The sequence below is a fragment of the Labrus bergylta genome, chromosome 4 (assembly GCF_963930695.1).
Source record: "Labrus bergylta chromosome 4, fLabBer1.1, whole genome shotgun sequence".
Taxonomy (NCBI): domain Eukaryota; kingdom Metazoa; phylum Chordata; class Actinopteri; order Labriformes; family Labridae; genus Labrus; species Labrus bergylta.
This window is the reverse complement of record NC_089198.1, coordinates 16,544,699-16,561,528: the sequence shown is the minus strand read 5'-3', so window position 1 is coordinate 16,561,528 and position 16,830 is coordinate 16,544,699. Positions and strand designations below refer to the sequence as shown.

The window sequence follows — 16,830 nt, the reverse complement described above, 5'->3', positions numbered from 1 at the left end:
GCGTGAAGCTTCTGCTAACTCCTTTATTCTATATACAAGCTATTATTTGTTAAGCAGCCAGCTCTGTGTGGAAACCAACTCAAAAAGGAAAATTTGAAGATGTAAGACAGACTTTTCAGCTGACATAATGTAAACTGTGACAGATGAAGCCCTGGGAAATTAACATTTAAATATGTAGGTATCATATCACTCAGTGCAAGTTATCTCAAAGAGTTTCAAGTTTCTCTTTATTTATTTTTGGTGGTTCTTGCAGGGTTTTTTTTCAGTCAGAGAAAATGTCATAGAAGTCATCAAAAGCATAAATCAATGACAAATATTTATTAGATATAAACAAAAGAACATCTGAATGCAAAGAACATAAACTAAAAAAAGAAATCCTTCAATATGTGCAACTACAAGTGAACATCTAGATTTGTTACATCATTGTCTTGTTTTGAATAAAGTGCCATAATTCAATTTGTGGAAACGTAAGAGAATAGAAAACAAGTGACGAAAACATTGTGATAATGAACTATTACACACGAACAAAAGGTGAATTCAGAAATATGATACAGTCACATACTGTAGGAGCTCTTTTATTGACGGTTTCTTTTCTTGACTGTAAAAAAATAAGTTTTAATTACAACCTCAAATCATTACAGAGATTATTTATATCAAATTCAAAAAGTTTCTCATACTGACATTACCTGCTTCAGTTAACATGGTGATCAGAAGGTGTCAGCATACAGTGGCGGGGGAGGAAGGAGTCCCAGCTCTGTGAAGTCTACCTCCTGTTCACTGTCATACAAAACACAAAGAGACGTCAACGTTGAAGAGGAGAAGAAGCCACAGAAGCTGAAGTAATATGAGCACGTCTCTGCCAAAATCTCACTGTCGTCTGCTGCGGAGATAAATTAAGATCAAACACAGCCAAGCTTCTCTTACTGATTACAAGGAAACTGTCGACACTTACGGATACGGAGGCTTCTCAACAGCACACAAGAAGTCTGGGTAAAGACAGGCAGATGCAAATGTCACATTCACATTGAACTGTCTGTGCAATGAGTCTTGATACATGTCCCTATCTAGATAAGTGCACCCGACAAGTTATTTTCCATTTCAGGCAAGACGCCAAGCAGTGTTCAGACTGTAGTGCTCTTAAGGAGATCTCCAAGTACCCTCCTTTTAGATCCACCATTATCAGTGAGAGTGATGCAAGTGGTGACAATAGAGGAGACATGGAAATAAACATCAGCTCTGTACACTTACCCCGTGGCTCAGTACTTTGAATGAAGTAAAAGAAATGAAAAACAGGGCTTCAATCGAGGAAACTGTTTTAAATTACTAACTTATTTGGAATGTGACAACGTTACTGGACTGAAGAAATGGATAAGGAAATGTTTTACTTTGTAGGGGTTGCTCCCTCGCTATCAGCCATGTCACCAAAGTCGTCTTTGCTGTGTTGAAAGAAGACGGTGAGTTTCTGCAGGGCCTCATGCCTGGTCCTGTAAAAACAAGGTTATTGTTTCTATCTGTAACTTCAACTTTTCATACTTATCAATGACCTACAGGGGGCAAAGGTCATCTATACAATATATTATCCAATACAGTTACCCTTTGTCCGCTTGTATCGATCAGTGTTTGGGACCAAAAGGTGCTGATAATCTTGATATCCTCAAACTGGAATACAAAGGCTAAAGGTGATGATGGATCAGTGTCCAATAAACTGCGTCAGAATCACTACCGTCACTGTCCGGCTTTTTCTTTGAAGTTTTAAAGTTAAAATAACTCAGAGCAGCTTGTGATTATAGGGTCCTTAAAGTAGGAGATGTAGGCAGCATTGACTAATAATAAGCCATTCTTCTGTCCTACAGTTCCGGATAATAACTAGAGAGGAAATTGAAAGGGCACCAGAATATCAGGCATGCACTGAAAAAACAATGACAGATGATGCATGAGGCATAGAAAACCAAACGGCATTTCAGTCCATTGCAAACAAGCCCAGATTTAATTATATTAAGTCATAGCTCTTTAGAATCTGCTAGACCTGGGTTTTCATCAACTGCAGCAAAAAAAAAAAAAAAACCTTCCAATATCACAGGAACAAACACAATGAAAGGCCTTTTCTGATCCAAACTGGGCTAACTGTGTGTGTGCTTGTGTTATTTATCAATGTATGACACTAAAAAAAAGAAAAACTAGACAACTTTAGAGTTTACTTCTATGACAATTAGGCATATTATAGAGTCTGCTCAGACAATTTCCTTCTGGTATGGCGACACTGCACTGAAACGTTTGAGTTCAAGCTTTGAAAGAAAGTGTTGTAATCTGTGTCAGAGGAAAAATCATTAATTAGACAACCGACAGTTTAACTAATCAATTTAGGAATTTTTCAAGCAAAAAAAGGCCAGAATATGTTATTTTTTGAGCCTCAGTTTTGTGCTGAATAGCTGCTTTATGAGTTATCCTTTGAGATTCAGACCGCTCGTTAAACAAAACAAACTGTATGAAAAGCTCTCTGTGGGCTCTTGGAATTTATCAGAGCTTTTAAAAAAACTTTTTATATACACATTGTAATGTATATATACACATCACATTTTAATACACAGAAGAGATTTAAAAAATGAAAATAGTAGTTGATTTTCCGAGTTCATTGTGTCTCACATGTCTATTATATCTTTTGTCTCTACCATAATTATACAGTAGAGGACATGTGGAATCCAAACCAAACAGCTTTACATCCCTGAGCAATGTAACAGGGTTCAATCGGGATTTGTTCAGCTTTCCACAATATTTTTCTTCCTTTCAATGTTTAATATTTAGTTACTAAAACAAATGTAAGTTTGGCCACACATCACATGTCCACACTTGCCGTCTTGAGAAGAGGTGAGATGTAGAAAGATTTATGCACATATGCGAGGAGAGCGGGCCAAGGTATCTGCTTTGACACCTGTGTGTTGGATACTCACTGTGTGTGTAAGTCCTCCAGGTTGGCGTCGCTCAGAGTGTGCTGGGCGCTGAAATGGCTGCATGCTGTCAGAGCGAACACATGAAGGGCAGAGGAAGGAGGGAGGGGGGTAAAGCATGCAAGGATAGTTGGACAGGAGAGTGAGGGAGGAAGGAAATGGCATAGTATAGAAGCACATCAAAGGCTTGTTACAGTCTGACATGTGTCAGTGCATAACATAAAACAGCCACTAAAGCAGGCAGCAGAGAGGGGGTGAGAAACATTTCTCTTCTCGTTTTTTCACTTCAAAAGGACTGCATGTAAAATGTACTCACACATATCAGGCAGTGAGGCAGTCTGTTGGGGAAAGCTGAAAACGCAGAATCAAGGAGAAAAAAATAATTAAATACTGTGTGCCACATAAAGTCAATCATCTTTCAGAAAGGATGGCTTAATGTACTCTCATGTGGTCATTCATTCTTGGAAATCAAAGCATCTTTAAGCCACAGAAAAGCACAGAGAACAGGACAGCCGTACTAGTTTTCATTGGTGGGTGAGAGGGTCTCGTCTTCGCAGGCCCACTCCTCACTGTCATCTGTGACTGTGGAAAAAAACCAAACAACAACCCAAAGACTGATTAATCGCAGTGTGCATGCTGGTGACGGATGTCTGGCTGTGTAGAAACCAAAGCCCTCAGCTAACACAGAATTTCTTCACAATCTTAAAGAAACAAAACAAATGGCTGCCGAGGAGATGACGACTAGTGAAGTTATTCAGGCCAAGCGTGGTGTTGTGTGACCCTTTGACTGTGTGCCAACTTTTGAGCAACTGTTCTCCGTCAGTCAACAAGCCCACAGATTATATAGACCAGTTGTGTGTTCTCGCTTTATAAGGCTGCTCTACTCTGAGAGACGACTGAGATGCTAATGCAAAGTTAAGGTCCGAAAGAGAAAAAGAGCTGTTGTCTTTACAATGTCGTTGTAAAGAGGCTACTGAGACTTACAACTGCTTGTGAGCACAGGGTGGCTAGAGGATCTGCAAAAAAAACAAGAGACAAATTATTGATCTAGACACACTGTTGGAATGGATACAAATAGCTTTTGATTGAGATAAAGAACTTTATCAGGGATCTACCTGCTTCCAATGCTGATGGTGTCTCCCTCCTGACTAGCTCCTCTCCCAGCTGCTTGGGCCTTCTTGCCAAGTTCTAGCATCTCTTTGATATTTAATTCCACATTCATGACTGAAATATAACCATCTGCAACACACAGGACAGAGGAATGAAAAAAAAAACCTCAGAAATAACAATTCTATCATCTCCAGTCTGGATTTTATTGAAAATGTTGATGCATTTATGTCTAAACTCACATTTCTGGTTTGTATCCCTGGCCAACCACTTTCCTTTGGGGCAGTTGGTGGTGCGAATGATGCTCACTGTGTCCCCAGTTTTCACAGGCAGGTCGTTCTTACGAACCTTGCTCGCCAACATCACATTCGCGTGGTACATGGGCTCCTCTTCACCGGTCACCTAGAAGAGTCAAACCTCAATGACATTTATTAAGTGAAGGGCGAGTTAAGTCAGCTGAAGAGAGACAGGAAGTGTTGGGAGCAGAGAGGGGGGGGATGGCATGCAGCAAAGTGCCAAGGTCAGATTCAAACCATAGACTGTAAATATTACCCACAGCCGCTGTGATGAGGACTAAAGCCTCCATACATGGAGTGCACGTCATAACCGCTAGGCCAAATTGTTTTTTTTTTTATGGTTGCATTTTCAATCAAAAAAAAAAAAGTCCTAAAGCTTAAGAAAATTATCTATTTAAGACCTTAAAGCAGAAAGAAAAAAAATCATCGGAATGAAGACATTTTCAGCTTCTATGTTCTAAAAATACTTACTTTATACTTCTTTTTCATTTCATTTTCCTTCTTCTCCCTTTCTTTCTGGTCCTTTTTCTCCTTCTCCAGCCGCTGCTTCTCCCTCTTCTTCTGCTCTTTAAGGTCAGCCGAGTTGGGACTTTGTAGTTCTTTTCTGAAAACAAATGAGAACGTTTGAGGGCCAAGACTGGAAACATATTTGTCTTGTTTCACATACCAACTGAACAAACGTGCCAATAAAACTTACCGATCAACAATTTTTTTTTTAATTTTTTTTTTTTAAGTAAAATCATTTCTAGATTTTTACACCTCAACATAAGTAAGAAAGAGGAGCTATGATGATACCTGAAGACATGAATGTGGGCTGGCTGAGCATTTTCTCCTGATACACCAGCCCTGCATTTGGAGAACCATGGTCAGCGAAAAATCAATGGCTACCTTCTATTAGGTGAAAACAAATGTCAGTGATAAAACACAGGACCTCTCTAGTAGCAAAAAAAAGACATACCAGGGATTATGTGGCCACATGTGAAGACACGCCCCCTCCTTCTTGAAATAAACAGACAATTCTTAATTAACCGCAGATGATGGAGGACATTGAGAGGAGAGAAGAAACCTTTTCTGTATTTTGAAAAACTCTCTTAAATTTCTGATATAATACATGTGATGAAAATGTAGTTACCACAGGGAGGTTTTCAGCATATGGATCTGTAAATTAAAAAAAAAAAAAAAGGTTAAAAGGCAGTAGAAATGGAAATAGAGGTCTGCAGAAGGTCTTCTTATTTTGAGAAGAAAATACAAATCAGAGTAAGTAAAACCACTCTTACTCCTTAGAGAACCTTTTGCTTTACGCAGGTTGTGGGTCTGGATTAATTTGTTGAGGTTCTCAACGTCCTCATACACATTTTCACATGCTTCATGGTAACCGTTCTGTTTATGTGCACTAGAGGTGAGCAAAACAAGCACATTTTTGAAACAAGAAATTCAATTACACATGAAAAATATGCTAAAATGTTTCCAACGTAATAATGTGTTGAGAAAGGAGGCTTGTGAACATTTTTGGGGGTTTGTGCTACACTGTCTGATGTTCTGGGCATAGAACTGCGAGACTCATTCAAACTGTGCATGAATATACAGTATCTATAAACACGTACGTATATTGAAATAATTCATATGAAACTATCAGTGGCAAGAATACATGGGGCCCGAGCTGGACCATTTCAGCAGCATGGCACGTGATGACGAATACAGTTAAGGTATCACTGTAATCAGGATTCTTTTTTGTTACATTTTAGATCCTTGTACCCTGTCTATGTGACTGTAATGTACATGGAGACATATGGAGAGGGGGAGGGAGGGAGTGCCAAAGTGTTACTTTTCCTTTTGTTTAAGTATAGGCTGTGGTCAGTGTTGTATATAGATCTACATAAGGCAAGGAGCAATTAAAAGATGCATTAAATATAATTGACAATACTCTTCTTAATACCTGGGATGTGGTTGAGTCCCATCATTTAATGCATAGTGGTTAACATCGTGTGTTTCCTGTACAGCAGAGTGAGACTCAGCAGCTCCCAGATCAGCTTCATCAGCCTGAGAGTTAGACAGAGGGTCTATGCTGACCTCCTCACCCTGGGAACACTGCTCTAGTGAAGCAGCCTCTGGGAACTCTGAGAGATTTATTGGTTCAGGGAAGCTGGCTGGATCAAGGGGTATTATGTTTTGAGTGCCAAGGTTCAGATCTTGGAAGGCGCTGCTCATATGGGGCTCTACAGGTTCACACACAGACAAATCAGGTTGTGGATCTTCAAAATCTGAGGCCCCGCAGTCATCTGGCAGAGGAAGATCAGTGCTGACTAAGTCGAACGCCTCCAGCTCTAGAGCAACAATGTCAACAGCTTCTCCCTCTGCCGTGTCCACCTCAGAGTTCTCAAAGTCTGGAAACTCTGGAGCATCTAGCACAGGGTTGGAGTTGGACTCTGGCTCATCGCTTAGTTCTTGGCTTAGACCCGGTGACACCTCTATAATAAGAAACCAAAATCTGCTTTAAACAGATGTTCAACCTCACCACAAATAAGTGTAATGTAAACTGCAGAATAGATAATAAACAGTCACTGATGTCCAAGGAAAATACTACTTTTTGCCATCACATTATTTTGTCCGTGGGCCACAGAAGAGAGAAAGAAATGCAGCCACTCAAGAAGAAAACAGTAAGAAGCAAAATCTTACCAGTAAGGGTGGGTAGGATGTAGGTGCTAAGATCTACAAACGGAGGTCTAGGGGGCTTTGGAGGATGTGACCCCAATGACCTTAGGTCAGATAGAGGTTTCTTGTGAGGAGCAGAGAATTGATGAGGTTCAGCGGTACTGACAGAGGGAAGCTTGGCTTTATTCCTGCCAAACCGCTTACTCAATGGAGACTCTAACCATTGGAAATAAAAAATATTGCAAAGGCATTAGACATAACATCTGAAAAAAGCATAAGAAAACTGTCAGGTTCTCTGAAAATGTTAAGCGCTGAATGTTACTTACTTTGTCCAGAGCTTTTGGCTTTGAAGAAAGGCCGGGCTGAAATATAAGCCAGGTGTGGAAGGCAACCTGCTGGGGGTAAGGACAGCTCAGGCTCAGCACTCTGAATGTCCTGTGGTGGTGGTGAAGGGAACATTTTGTCTACTGAGACATAGTCTGGGGAACGCAGGCTTTTCGTTTTTGCAGAGATCAACATCTGCCTGCGTGAAAATTTCTTTTTGGCTCGCTCCAAAGTGCTAATAATTTTGTTGTCGGAGTCACCACTTGTCTCTGCAGGGGGAGGGGTGGTTGAGATATCTGGACTGGAGAGAGGGAACTCGCTGGTTGACTGGTCACTTTGCAGGGAAGTCCCATCGTCTGCGGTTTGTTTTTCCACAGAGGGCAACTCGCCTGGAGCACTAGAAGGTCTGGTGGTCAAATCTGCATATGTAGGTTCCTCTCTGTTTTCTGTACTGACTTTTGATGCTTTGATTGACTTGAAAGGTAGAAGTAATCCTTTCTTCTTAATTTTAGTATGTGGCAGGACATCTTTTACTGGCTCTGGTACTAGTTTGTGCTCTTTTTTGGCTGCTTTTTCTGTCTTTTGCTCTTTTGCAGGCAGGGAAGGAAGCACCAGAGGCATGTGTCTGTCTTTGAGGGACTGCCTTGTTGTACTGTCTCCGTCAGCAAGCTGGGATGAGGGGGAGGTCCACTGAGGCTGTGGTGGGAAGGAAATTGGTCGCTTGCCACCAGATGATCGCAGTCCGTCTCTGAAGATGACCCGGGGAACTGTTGTTTTGTTCTCTACAGCGATATTAATAGCGTTAACCACGGTGATGCAGTGTCCTCCAGGAGGAGGAACGTATTTTGGCTTCTCTGCAACAATTGGTCGACTGGTTTTGGATTGAGCCAGCAGGGCCTCTTCCTGAAACTTGGCCCTCAGAGCTGTGAAGCTGATCGGTCCCTTAAAAAACAAAAACAAAAAACATACATTACTACTTTGAGTAATATTTCTAAATCTCTCTCCAATTTCTGCCTTCAGCAAATGTAATCAATTTGCCGAATGCGTTTTTGAACACATTTCAAGAGACAAAGCAAGAGGATCTCTCTGATTAGTTGTTTCATTAGCTCAAAACATTTGAAAATAGATACATTTGTTTTGAATCCTTTTTAAGGACGAAATAAAAGCCTTGACATAAAGCATTTCTTCTCCCCTATTTGAAGCTTTTCAAACATTTTGCTGGTTGTGTTGGTCTTCTAATCTGACTACATTTTATTAATTCAGACTGTTAATTTGACTCTTAAAATTAATCTTGGAGCTTCAACCAGGATTTATGAAGTGTGAAGATCATTTTCAAAAATCCAATTTTATTGTATAACCAAATAAAATATTATAGATTACGAAATTAAAAAATCTGTTTGCACACAGAATTAAATTTGAGCAGAAAAAAGGTAAACCGTTTCTCAGAAAAGACTATTTGAATGAAAATCTTCAGTGCTAATATTTCATTTGCAGCCATTGTTTTATAATGGAGGCAAAGTTTAATAAGATATGTCAATACCTGGGGAAATAAAACCAAAGCTGTCTACAGGGTTAGTTAAAAGTTTAAACTATTATCATTGTCACAATGCTGTATAATTTGCAGGGTCTTGAATGTAGTCACGATTTTTTAATAATCATCATGACCCAAGTTTGCTGAGAAATAAAATGTCACTGTAGAAAACTAGCTAGTCAAACAATTAAACACAGTGATTTAAATCTGGGGGTAACAGCGGTCACAGAGTAGAGAACCTTATCTTAATTAAACTAACCTGTCCTCAAACTATCCTCAAGCTTAAGTTGAACTAAGCCTCCACAAATGTTAATTAAAGTTACCTCTTCCATTGTAGCTTGTTTTTGTTCATCACTCTTCAGGTTTTTACTCTGGAGAAGCGGTATAGTGATGCGGACGCCCACGGCAAAGGTAAAATTGAGTGAAATAAAGTGTATCCAACAGTGTGTTTACGCTACAACAAACATTTTGAAAGGGCCGCGTGAGACGTGTGACGCGCATGCGTGGTGTGCCTGACCAAAAACCACACGGCAACGCTGTGTTATTGGCAAGTAGCGCCAGAAGCCGAGCTATATTTGACTTTATAAGTCAAAGTTATTGCGTTCACGACATAAACAAAAGTAAGAGAACACCATAAGTCTTAATTAAAAAAGAATATTGATAAATTAGGCATAGGGCACAATATAAGGGTGTTTCTTCTTCTTCTACTTCCATGGATCATTAGGCTACTCTCTATGAATATAAGATAGAAACTATAAAATTTCACTTCAAGGTTTTTGACATTCTCCTTATTGTATTACAGTTTTTTGTGTATTGAATCAATGTGTTCTGTGCAATTTCCTTTTTGCGTAGGTGAAGATGGGAAATGGGGCCTTTGGATCATGGAAAAAAAAACTCCCAACTTTTGTAAGAGCATTTGTTTACTTTTGATCAATCATTCACTGTGGTTGGTCAAGACTGCAATGGTAGACGTCCTAACAGTATCACAACAGCTGAAGGACTAGCAAATCATTTTTGCTATGGAGTTATTTTTAAATTTAACTCTGACCTTATGTTCACTGTATCTGTTCATCTATGATATCCCAAATGTGAACGCATCCAGGAGGCCATGGACAACTGCTGATGACAGGTGCTGTATTCATTGCTTCACTACCTATTATATTCCCTTGATAACATCTCAGTCGCATAGAAGTATATTTAATCAATCTCAGGGGTAGGCTAGGAAGTACTGAAATGATAAAGTTTTTTATGTTGTTTTTTTTGTTGTTGCATGAAACAGTAGGACTGGGACGAGAAGAACCAGAGCTGTAAACAGACCAATTCCTATCAACTGTATGCTGGGGCCCTGGTCATCCTGGACTCCATGTAATGCCTGCACTGACAAAAAGGTAACCGTGTCATTCTCCATAAATTGCATCTTCGAGTAATTTTAAGATGTTTTGAAAAAATTATTATAAAAATCTCTGCTGTGTGGGTTCTTTGCAAACCTGGCAATGGTAAAACTGGAACTCCCTCCAAAACATGTGTCGACACTAGGCTGTCTTTTTGTTAGGTAGCTCTGATCAATACATTATGGATGATGTGATCAGTGGGTCCAAAGGGAACAATGATTACAGTTAGTCAGCACTCCTACTCAATAATAAAGTCATTGAAAGTGGACCCTGACATTTTTGGCTACCACAGTAATTTAGGATATTTTTGTACAATAAATCAAATGCTGCTTATTTAGAATGTAGAATAGCATTTAAATCATTTTAACTACACTATTATGAGATTAATGGCACACAGTATATGACACTCTCAAGGGTTTCTGAATCTATAACTCAATATCTTTTATGACGTGTGCTGCTGCCCTCTTGGCCAGGTCACCCTTGTGAAATAGATTTTGTTTTAATGGGTTAATTATCTGGTTAAATAAAGGTTAAACAGAAAACCTAAAAAATCAATCATATGGCGCCCATATCTTAACAAATATTGAGGCAAAACTTTATTATCATTTGGCGGCTGCATGTCAGTCATCTTTCAACCGGAAGGTTGAGGATTCGAACCCCAACTCCTGCAGCAATATGTCCGATGTGTCCTTTGGCAAGACACTTAAACCCAAATTGCTCTCGCTGCTTTATCAGCAGAGAGTATGAATGTGTATGAATGGGATTAGTTAATTCTGATGGTCACTTTGCATAGCACTCTATGCCATCAGTGTGTGAATGGGTGTGAATGGGTAGGTGTGGCCTGTGGTGTAAAAGCGCTTTGAGTAGAAAAGTCCTATACAAGCATAAGTCCATTTACCATTTGGAACATCTATATTTTTATGATGCAAACAACAATTGAACTTGTCTTATGGATGATTTGTGAGTGAAAACAAATTAATTTTTATGTCCCTTGTTTAAAACTTACAGATAATGAGGTGCAGCTTAACAGGTATGACAGGTGATGTTATTACATTTCCTAGGAAAAAATGTAACCCCTACCCCCACAGATATATTCTGATAGGCTACTACCAACTCAAGGGAATTCCAAAATTAATTGTTACGATTTTAGGTACACATGCAATGTGCAGTAGCATTGTGCGATATTGCAATGACACTATGATTTGCCAAAAATAAACAGATCTGAAATTTTGCCTGTTGGCTATCCAGACCAATGTGTTTCTCCACTTGTAAAGCATTGTCTCTCCAGGATCCAAAATAACTACAAACAGCAGATGTGATATTCTTTTTCCCAACAAGATCTTTGTCAACTACATCTTCTTTCTCTTTTCTCCTTCCTACACAATAGAATTACAGTATATAATCTTCACCAAATATAAATAGATAGATCTGAGGATAGTTGTAGGCTAGCTGTTATAATGAATTAGTGAAATCATGTTGTGACTACAGGGCCCATATATCAAAGAGTCTTTCTGATGGGTCAAATGTTGAGTGTGAATATGTTTGTATACACTCTAAGGTGTGAATAAACGGAAGATAGCCGACTGAGGTATTCATCCAAACAGTCAATGTGATGTGTTTATTTTACATGTTCATACACCAATCATGATGACAATGGGACTTAATTGTGCAGGCCAACATTAAAGGTAGGACAAAGGGGGGAACTTGGATAGAATATAAGTGCTTACTCTTTCTTAACTTCTTTTTAGTCCCGTTTCCGGTACTTAGAGAAGCCATCCCAGTTTGGTGGAACCAAGTGTTTTGAGACACTGTGGGAGCGACTGGTATGTCCAACAGCGACCACACCGTGTCTAGTGCCAGATTACTGTGGAGAGGAATTCACCTGCAAAGAAACAGGCAAGTCACATCATCTTTAATCTGAAAATGTTTTGTCTGATGGTGTCTTTTTAGACGTGCACAGTATCTGTGTGAGACTATTCCTGTATCTAACCAGGGCGCTGCATCAGTCAGTCCCTTCGCTGTAATGGAGAGCCAGACTGTGATGATTTTTCCGATGAAGACAACTGTGTAAACTTCAACCAGAGAGACGACAAGTGCTCCACCTTCATGCCAATCCCTGGTGCTGAACGTGGCACTCAGGGGTAAACACTGCAGAGCTATTGTAATTATAGATTGGATAAAAATGGACATAATGTAATTGTTGAGTCAAGCCATTACTTCCTTTGCTTGATATGTCTCATTTGGAATGACAAATTAGCCAACTACTCGTTTGAATTATCTCATTTTGTCTAGCTACAATGCCCTGACGGATGACTTTGTGGACCGTGTACTGGACCCAAAGTACTTTGGAGGAAAGTGTGAATATGTCTACAACGGTGATTGGAGGAAATTCATCTATGACTCATTCTGTGAGAACTTGCACTACAATGAAGATGAGAAGAACTACAGAAAACCCTACAACTACCATGCCTACCGTTTTGTGGTAAACTATTGTAATGTTGTAATTTATTTATTGACTGCATAAGATTAGAAATTCTAACATTAAAAATGTAACCTGGTACAGGCGGAAGCTACTTCTGAGGGCTCTCATGAATACTATGAGAATTTGGTCGACCTGCTTACAGCGAGGAAAAAAACCAAGTCGTCCAATGCCGGTGTCACAGTGGGGATCTATTATGTGGAAGGGGGACTGAGAGGGAGTACAGAATCTGAGTTTCTCCAGAACATAACTCAACATAAAAGCCAGGTATTATCTGCTGACTCACTCCTCGACGTGTTTGACACAATTAAAATAGCAAACACTTGTGTTTAATGATTCAAAGGCATCATTATTAATAGTTAAAATTGAAGGTATATGTTGCTTGTTTGCTCACGATGAGAGTTAGAAAAAAAGGATTGATACCACTCCCATGTTTGTCCAATAAACCTGAAAGTACCATCATCAGTTGGTTAGCTTAGTTTGGTTAAAAAGCTAAAAACAGATGTTAACAGTTAGTCTATCTTTGATGCTCAGTAACAATCATCGTATATCTTGCTGGATTAATCCGTACAAAAAAAGGCTATTATCTGCATCCTGTCATTGACAAAATTAAATATTAATTTGTCAATTATTCACAGTCTCATAATTATCCAATAGACAGATGAAGAGTCTTGATCATCATCAATGCAAAACATGCCTTGGTCAGCTTTCTCCTCCGATTAAAATATTGAGGTGTTTTTTTGACAGTGTCCCTCTTTGTCGTTGTTTGTCATGCCAAGAAGTAACCATTCTCAGCAAAGAAGTTGTTGAACATTATTCTAACAAGATGATTTCTTTTCTGAAAATATTTTACACTGATTTTGTTACATTTTGACTGAGACAAGGCTAGGGTTTAACCTTTGTTCCGATTTTAATGGGAAGTTAAGCTGAAAGTGTATCATAGAAGCTTCATAAGTTTAAAATGAGATGTTATTAATGATCTAATTTAACTCATAGCAGAGTAGCATGTATTGACCAAAAATGTAATTATTTTAGGTATCCGTGGCAAAAATTTATAATATATTTACATTTTTGTTATCATGAATATATTACCATGTCTGAAAAGATCTCTATAATCCATAAACCATTTATTTTCTGACCTCAGGACCTAGGATTTGTCAGGCTTTGGTCCAAAGTGCAAACAGCCCACTTCAAAATGAGAAGCAATAAGTTGATGCTTCATGAAGACTTCTACATTTCACTCATGGAGCTCCCTGAGCAGTATGACTTTGGGATGTACTCCCGCTTCTTCAACACATTTGGAACCCACTATGTCACAGAGGGAACCATGGGAGGAACCCTTGAGTATGTTGTGGTTGTCAACAAAACATCCATGGCAGAATCAAGTAATGTGGGATTTCCAGTTATTTAATCATAATGATCTGACAGAAAAAATTAAGTCTTCTTTGTTTAATGTTCCTCCTTTTTTTCTCAAAGAGCTGAAGGGTGAACAGGCTGGGAGATGCTTTGGTGCCACTATAGGTATAAGTTATCCCCTCGACAGCTATGGAACAGCGGGACTCAAAGTGGGAGCTGATTCATGTAATAAAGAAGGAAAGTTTGGTCAAGGTGAGAAATCAATATATTGTAAGAAGCTCGCTGTAAGTGAGGTCCACCCTAACACTTATACCAAGTTCAGGAGCTTTATTTGTTCTCTAACAATGAGAGTTTTCTTTTTCTTCAAATGTAGAAAAGACGTCTAGTTCCATTGTGATTGAGGACATTATAACTCTGGTGAAAGGGGGGATCCTACAAAGCAGCAGTGGCGTTTCGGCTCTCAGGAGTCCTGAAACCTACAAGAACTGGGGAGCATCACTAAAATACAACCCAATACTCATTGAATATGAGGTAATTAAATGTAAAAAGCCATTGACTGTGTGAAAAGTCGACTTAGTTGTTATGACATCATCTGTTGGTCTTTGGACCACAAGTCCAAAGATATGGTCACAAGTAGCTGGGCTTCGCATTGTTACATCTCTTGCTGTGGTAGCGACTTGTCAATCACAAGGAAGCCGTTCCCTAATGAAACATAGCCTGCTTTATTGTTTATTGGACTCTAAATGGGACCGTCATTGACTAAACAAACATAGCACTGTAGTGAAGTATACATGAAACTAGTGATGAGGGCCATACATTTATTAGGAGAACATTACTTTAGATATTCAGGTCAGAAACAGGCTTATTTTGGTCGCCAGTTTTCATATGATCTGTGTTTTTCACAACATGCTCTTTGTTTGTGTGATTTTCTTGTCTCAACTTTTCTCTTTCTCGCCTTTCTCTCATTAAACTTCCGATTCTATGATCCAGACAATGCCCATTTATGAACTAGTGCGCCTCAGCACAGCCGCTGACCATGTAGGAGTGCGACTGGCCCATATGCAGACGGCCTGGGACGAGTATCTGCAGCATTTCGACTCCTGTCGCTGCGCCCCCTGCAGGCACAACGGGATCCCTGTTCTCAAAGGTACCTCCTGTGACTGCATCTGTAAGTCAGGCTACCAGGGAGATGCCTGTGAAGAGACTCTCAGAAGAGGTGAGATTTTTGTCAGGAATGGAATACGCAAAGGGAAACACATTCAAAGGATTTCCTTCGGTTTTACAACCTGATAAATACCCCTTTACACCTTTCTAAAACACAGCTGGAGGCAGGAGACAGCTAGCTTAGATTAACAATTGGACTCATAGCAGTTGTCTTTTTCAAAAGAACGGATATCTTCCAACAGTACAAGCACCAGAAAAACATACTTTCTGTAAGGGTTGGGGTTATTTCATCTGCATAAAAGTCCAAAGAGTAGAAATAAAAGCTTCTTTGGGTGCAGTGAGCATGGGAATTTATGGAGGCACTATGTTAGCCCAAGAAAGACTTGGGGATGTAAGGAAAACAAAGGCCAGACTTTATGCTAAGCTATGCTAACTTGCTGGCTGTTGCTTTAAATTTACTGTAAAGATATGAGTAGTACCAAATTCTTATCCAGCAAACTCCACTGATAACTGAAATTATAAAAGCATCTTCACTTGAATTTACTAAAATACCAATTGAGTTAACATATTCATAAGTATTAATGGGTCTCTCAATGTGACGGTGGCTGTGGCTCAGTTGGTAGATTCAGTCGCCTCTTAACAGGATGTCGGGTGTTCGATCCCCAGCTCCTGCAGCTACATGTCCCATGTGACCTTAGGCAAGACACACCTAGTTTCTCTGCTTCCTCTGCAGAATATGAATGTGTATGAATGAGATTAGTTACTTCTGATGGTCACTTTACATAGCAACCTTTCCCATCAGTTTGTGAATGGGTGTGAATGGGAAGGTGTGACATGCAGTGTAAAAGCGCTTTGAGTAGTCAGAAGACTTGAGCTATACAAGGGCAAGTCACTTTACCATTTATGTTGCTGGCAGTCCAATGATCCAGAACATTTTGTTATAGGTAAAAACAGCTGCCAGATAAACATAATGGAGAAAGAAACAAATATTCTTGTAAATGCCAAGCAGTACCTCAAATTAGACTTCAATAAGACACACCTGAAACCTGATAAATAAAAAGCTTTATATCAATGGGGCTCACTTCTGCATCTGTGCCCATTTAACCATTTGCTCAATAAGCTGAATGATCTGTCGCCTGTTTCACTTTCTCTGCTGGTAAGATAATGTGGTAAAGTAACAAATGTGTTAACATGTCCTAAAAAAACATTTTCTCAACAGATACCAAGACAGATGGCTCGTGGTCATGCTGGGGGGGCTGGTCATTCTGTACATCAGGGAGGAAGACTCGGACTAGAACCTGTGATAACCCTGCACCTGATGGAGGCGGAGTAACCTGTCGGGGCTCCTCCTCTCAGACTCAGCGCTGTTAATGCCTATAGAGTTCATTCAGAATGATCTAATGATTGTTTATAACAACCTTATATCCCGACACGTTTGTGCTATGAATAAAGAGCAATCTTAGGTCTCTTTTCAGAATAAGCTTTGTGATCTACAGTATGATTCATAAACTAAATAAATCTGTACTGCAGACTTTACTTTGTTTTTGTTGATGTTGTTCTGTGTGGACTTTTTGCAAGGTCTTTT

The 16,830-nt window shown here is 39.5% G+C and overlaps 2 protein-coding genes across 6 annotated transcripts; one reads left to right on the top strand and one right to left on the bottom strand.

The window, feature by feature from the left end:
• Window positions 1–210: 210 nt before the first annotated feature.
• Window positions 211–9,303, bottom strand: si:ch211-188c16.1 (FYN binding protein 2). Of its 2 annotated transcripts, none has more exons than XM_065953870.1 (19): window positions 9,179–9,303; window positions 7,327–8,266; window positions 7,025–7,216; window positions 6,285–6,816; window positions 5,626–5,741; window positions 5,481–5,506; window positions 5,307–5,347; window positions 5,144–5,194; window positions 4,820–4,952; window positions 4,295–4,454; window positions 4,061–4,184; window positions 3,930–3,961; window positions 3,464–3,527; window positions 3,262–3,296; window positions 2,949–3,012; window positions 1,249–1,484; window positions 953–986; window positions 687–777; window positions 211–598 (listed from the first exon to the last, which is right to left on the bottom strand). In XM_065953870.1, exons 1-16 carry the CDS (start codon window positions 9,185–9,187, stop codon window positions 1,382–1,384), a joined length of 2,622 nt encoding a protein of 873 aa, XP_065809942.1. In that variant the 5' UTR covers window positions 9,188–9,303; the 3' UTR covers window positions 211–598; window positions 687–777; window positions 953–986; window positions 1,249–1,381. The 2 variants fall into 2 exon arrangements, with proteins under 2 accessions (XP_065809942.1, XP_065809941.1); XM_065953869.1 differs by having other exon boundaries at window positions 1,386–1,484.
• c8a (complement component 8, alpha polypeptide) lies at window positions 8,253–16,804 on the top strand. Of its 4 annotated transcripts, none has more exons than XM_065953871.1 (13): window positions 8,253–9,266; window positions 9,708–9,761; window positions 9,958–9,984; window positions 10,135–10,243; window positions 11,995–12,142; window positions 12,240–12,387; window positions 12,539–12,728; window positions 12,810–12,992; window positions 13,870–14,110; window positions 14,202–14,333; window positions 14,455–14,612; window positions 15,072–15,297; window positions 16,465–16,804. In XM_065953871.1, the coding sequence occupies exons 2-13, from the start codon at window positions 9,721–9,723 to the stop codon at window positions 16,614–16,616; spliced, it is 1,755 nt and encodes a 584-aa protein (XP_065809943.1). In that variant the 5' UTR covers window positions 8,253–9,266; window positions 9,708–9,720; the 3' UTR covers window positions 16,617–16,804. The 4 variants fall into 4 exon arrangements, with proteins under 4 accessions (XP_065809943.1, XP_065809944.1, XP_020506124.1 ...); XM_065953872.1 differs by having other exon boundaries at window positions 8,254–9,266; window positions 10,138–10,243; XM_020650468.3 differs by lacking the exons at window positions 8,253–9,266; window positions 9,708–9,761 and having other exon boundaries at window positions 9,789–9,984; window positions 10,138–10,243.
• Window positions 16,805–16,830: the final 26 nt, after the last annotated feature.

Bases quoted from the DNA above. Each gene is read 5' to 3' on its own strand.
- si:ch211-188c16.1 (XM_065953869.1), bottom strand. The intron at 3,528-3,929 runs GTAAGTCTCAGT...TTTTTTCCACAG, and splicing joins CCCTGTGCTCACAAGCAGTT to TCACAGATGACAGTGAGGAG. The intron at 3,013-3,261 runs GTGAGTACATTT...TCGCTCTGACAG, and splicing joins TGCCTCACTGCCTGATATGT to CATGCAGCCATTTCAGCGCC.
- c8a (XM_020650460.3), top strand. From the start codon at position 9,875: ATGGAGTTATTTTTAAATTTAACTCTGACCTTATGTTCACTGTATCTG. The intron at 14,111-14,201 runs GTAATGTGGGAT...TTTTTCTCAAAG, and splicing joins AACATCCATGGCAGAATCAA to AGCTGAAGGGTGAACAGGCT. The intron at 14,613-15,071 runs GTAATTAAATGT...TCTATGATCCAG, and splicing joins CAATACTCATTGAATATGAG to ACAATGCCCATTTATGAACT.